At 36.0% G+C, this 3,527-nt stretch overlaps 1 protein-coding gene across 1 annotated transcript; it reads right to left on the bottom strand.

Annotated features, from left to right (window-relative positions):
* Positions 1–216: 216 nt before the first annotated feature.
* Positions 217–1,687, bottom strand: LOC105164666 (auxin-responsive protein IAA14). The gene is made up of 5 exons (XM_011083380.3): positions 1,358–1,687; positions 978–1,159; positions 753–864; positions 573–634; positions 217–464 (listed from the first exon to the last, which is right to left on the bottom strand). The coding sequence occupies exons 1-5, from the start codon at positions 1,552–1,554 to the stop codon at positions 427–429; spliced, it is 591 nt and encodes a 196-aa protein (XP_011081682.2). The 5' UTR covers positions 1,555–1,687; the 3' UTR covers positions 217–426.
* Between the last annotated feature and the right edge of the window lie 1,840 nt (positions 1,688–3,527).

Genomic DNA, 3,527 nt, shown 5'->3' with positions numbered 1-3,527 from the left:
GTCGGCCTATTCAAGATTTCAAGTGGCCCAAAATATTTCCAAATCAAAAAATAAAAATTGTGGCCCAAAATAATATTTCTTTTGGGCGTCCACTTTATACAACTTTTCCACCAAATAATTTTTATGAGAGGTTTGAAATTCATAATTCCAAATCCATCAATCCACATGTATATTGAAATTATCTTGTGTCAAACAACATCTGTACCAAGAAAGTAATTAGGGGTAAGAAGTGTATTAAAATTCCAGAAAAACTGAAGCCCAAAATTTTCAATACATCTAGTGAAGTACATCAAAGATTTGTTACATTCAAGTAAATTCCTGAAATCTATAGCAGGGTATAAACTCCTTGAAAACAGCAAAAGAAGGCTGTCTCTGTACAAGAAAATACTCTCACCCAAGGAATTGCCAAAGAACCACTTGCTTTTATCAACTTTTGCTTAAGCCCTTTGAAGATGTTTTAGGAGCTGCAGAAAAAGAAACAGGAAATATGAGAATACTTCCCAAAAAACATATGTTTTTCAAGACACCATTGTTTATGAATCAATCATAATTTTACTTTCTTATATATATACCTAATCCAACAGCCTCAGAGCTCTTCATCAACCTCATCCTCTTACATGATTCAACAAACATTCTGCCAAATCCCAGAAGAGACAAGATTAGGAACTAGGTAATAAATATGCTTACTTAAACAAGATTAGCAAAAATAAACACAAGATCAAGAAATCTTGGGTGCGAAATAGGGAACTCACTTCCAAGGAACATCTCCAACCAGCATCCAATCTCCATCTCTATCCTCATAAGTAGGCACATACTCTGTGCCATTTGAACTGTCCATGATCTTCCTCTCATTGACAACATTACCTTCACCCCCAAAAAAACAGATGAATAATATTAATCCTCTAATCTTGGCTCGAGAAGCCCATCACCATGAACTGATTGAAACATGATTAGATTAATTAATTATGTATGCTTACATATGGTTAAGCATGTAAACATTTCCTCCAATGCAGCCAACAACTGCTGATAGCTAGTGTAAATCTCCAGATCAACTTTTCTCAAATATGGAGCCCCATCCACAGCCACTTTCACATATTTGCAGTTTTTCATCATGTTCTTTCTGTATGATCTCACTGGCGGCCACCCCACAACTTGAGCCCTTCAATCAACACAATCTATAGTCAGTAACATTACAACTATACATACTAATTTACAAGGGAAGAAATAAATAACAGAAAACTCCCCCCCCCCCCCCTTCTTAACTCCCTTTAAATTGAAAATTAATTCGATACCAATAAGTAAAACCCTAAAAGTTCGACCAAATCAATCGGAGAAACCTCGAACAGCTAGCACTTACTTCGAGGGAGGTGGTGTTGAAACACTAACTTCATCGTCACAACTGGAACCCAGTCTCAAATCCACAGTCTCGGAAAATCCGCGCTTCGAGCCGGACTTGGACGTCTTCTGACCGCCGGGCAAGCCCAGGGTGAGCTCCGTCTTCAGGCAGCAGGAATATTCCGATTCCGGCAAGTCATTTCCCTTTTCCGGCGACATTTTCTCCTTTTCAGACGGTCTTAATTGTCTGGCTAGGAGCAGTAGAATTGGGCCGAAGTTTCAACTCTCTTGTCTTCGTAGCACAACAATTACTTGTGTCTGCGCTTCTGTGTTTGTTTTGGAGTGGAAAGAGAGGAAAAGATTGAAATATAAAAGAGAGGAGGAAACCACACGGCGACGTTTTGGTGTAAGACTGTCCAATCCTCCACCGACGCGTGTCGTGGAATGAAAGGTTCTGATTCGTCCAAGTCGATATGTTTTGATAGTAAGCGTGTGGGTGCAGGAGTATGTGATATTGAGTGCTCTCAACATTCGGCCCCACAAATGTACGATCCTGTCGGCTCTTTGTTTATTTTATTTTATGTGGGAGGTGTTATGGTACGCTTGGTGCACCTAGTCCTCCTCACCACACACAAAATAACTGGAGACCATGTTCACATTGTGAGATGGAATTAAGACTAAGAAGGGATGATACTTGGGAATGAGTGGTGACTGAATGGAAAAATATTTTGTTTACTTGGACAAAATTTGGAATAAGAGAGACAATAATATGGGTTAAAATCTTATCATATGTCATTAATTACCTACTCAAATTATTTGTATATTAAATATAAAAATATGATTATATCGAATCATTCCCTCTACAATTTTACGAAAAATTGGATAGAGAAAAAAAGCTAATCACTGTCATGTGGGCTGGATTTTCCCACCTTCTTAAGTGAGATTGTGATATATTCTTTGTGTCAGTGTACTGATGCAACTTACCTTATCTCCAACAGCAAAAAACGAAAAAATATATATAGACAACTGATTAGATAGGATATTCGATCTTCGTTAATTTAAGTAAATATGGTCCAAGGGTAAATTATCGAGTAATGAAATAATTTTATTGTTATTTTAAAAATAATAAATGCCATATATTTAATTTTATAATACCAAGAATATAGTAAGTGGGTAATCAAATATCATTTACATAGAGAAAAAGTTGTAAATCTTTGATTAGTGAGGGTGCATGGGCGGAAAGCGGGGGGGAGATACAGGGAAACAGGGCCCTGTGTTCGTGCGTAACGGGGGCAGGGAAATAATGTGGGCTATGCGGCCCACGTGTCGGGACTAAATAGGTACATGGAGAGTCAACTCATGTACAACTCCGAATGAATGGCCCTGGGACCACAATGTCCATGTGACCCTGTTGTTTTGTCGGCTAATGGACGGCTTTCTCTCACCGACACGTGGGAGTTAACGGTCGGCATCCCACTCCCCACCCCCATTGCTTTTTCAGTGCAACCGTCTCTCCCAAGTAATGTCCCTCCGCTTTACCGGAGTTTGATGCTACATCAACACGCTGTTTCCAACACAATTAACAACAACGAATTATTTTTTTTTTATTGATATTAATAATTTTGCACGTAGTTCTTGTGAATATATAAAAAAAAATTATACTATGTAACAAAAAAATAAACAAATATAATGTGGGAGGAGGTGAAAGAAAAAATAAATTTTAATTTATTAAAAATATTAAAATTACTGTTATAATAAAAAAAATTGAAAAGAATGAATGAATTAAAAGATAAATTTAAATTACAAAATTGGTATGACAAAATGTTCTCTTTTATAATAGTACAAGGAAAAATTGATTGATGAACAATTTAAAAATAAGAAAATATAAATCAAACAAAAAAAATCAAAATAAGAAAAAGAAAAAATAAAATCGTGTATTCATACTTAGATTCAAATATTTTTTTGGTCGATAATTTATGATCATTTCCGTTTTAACAACTACATCGAATTATAACAGAAAATTCGAGTCGGATAGTTTATGCCTAATTGTATTTATTCAAACATAATTCAATTTATAGGTATTTTTAGACTTAGTAAAATTAGGCCGAAGATGATAGAAAACCAAATGTACCAACCAACCAAATTAGGCACGATACCATTTGTTTTGGCCTATGAAACTTTTGGGGTTTTCA

The sequence above is a fragment of the Sesamum indicum genome, linkage group LG1, assembly GCF_026168435.1.
Source record: "Sesamum indicum cultivar Baizhima isolate 11 linkage group LG1, ASM2616843v1, whole genome shotgun sequence".
Lineage (NCBI taxonomy): Eukaryota > Viridiplantae > Streptophyta > Magnoliopsida > Lamiales > Pedaliaceae > Sesamum > Sesamum indicum.
Note: the sequence above shows the minus strand (reverse complement) of the source record. Positions and strands in the feature narration are given on the sequence as shown.

What these genes read in the sequence shown, in the direction of transcription:
- LOC105164666 (XM_011083380.3), bottom strand. Translation starts at nt 1,554, where the DNA reads ATGTCGCCGGAAAAGGGAAATGACTTGCCGGAATCGGAATATTCCTGC. An exon ending in TCAACACCACCTCCCTCGAA is followed by an intron (nt 1,160 to 1,357) that starts GTAAGTGCTAGC and finishes TGTTGATTGAAG; the next exon opens with GGCTCAAGTTGTGGGGTGGC. An exon ending in GTTTACATGCTTAACCATAT is followed by an intron (nt 865 to 977) that starts GTAAGCATACAT and finishes TTGGGGGTGAAG; the next exon opens with GTAATGTTGTCAATGAGAGG.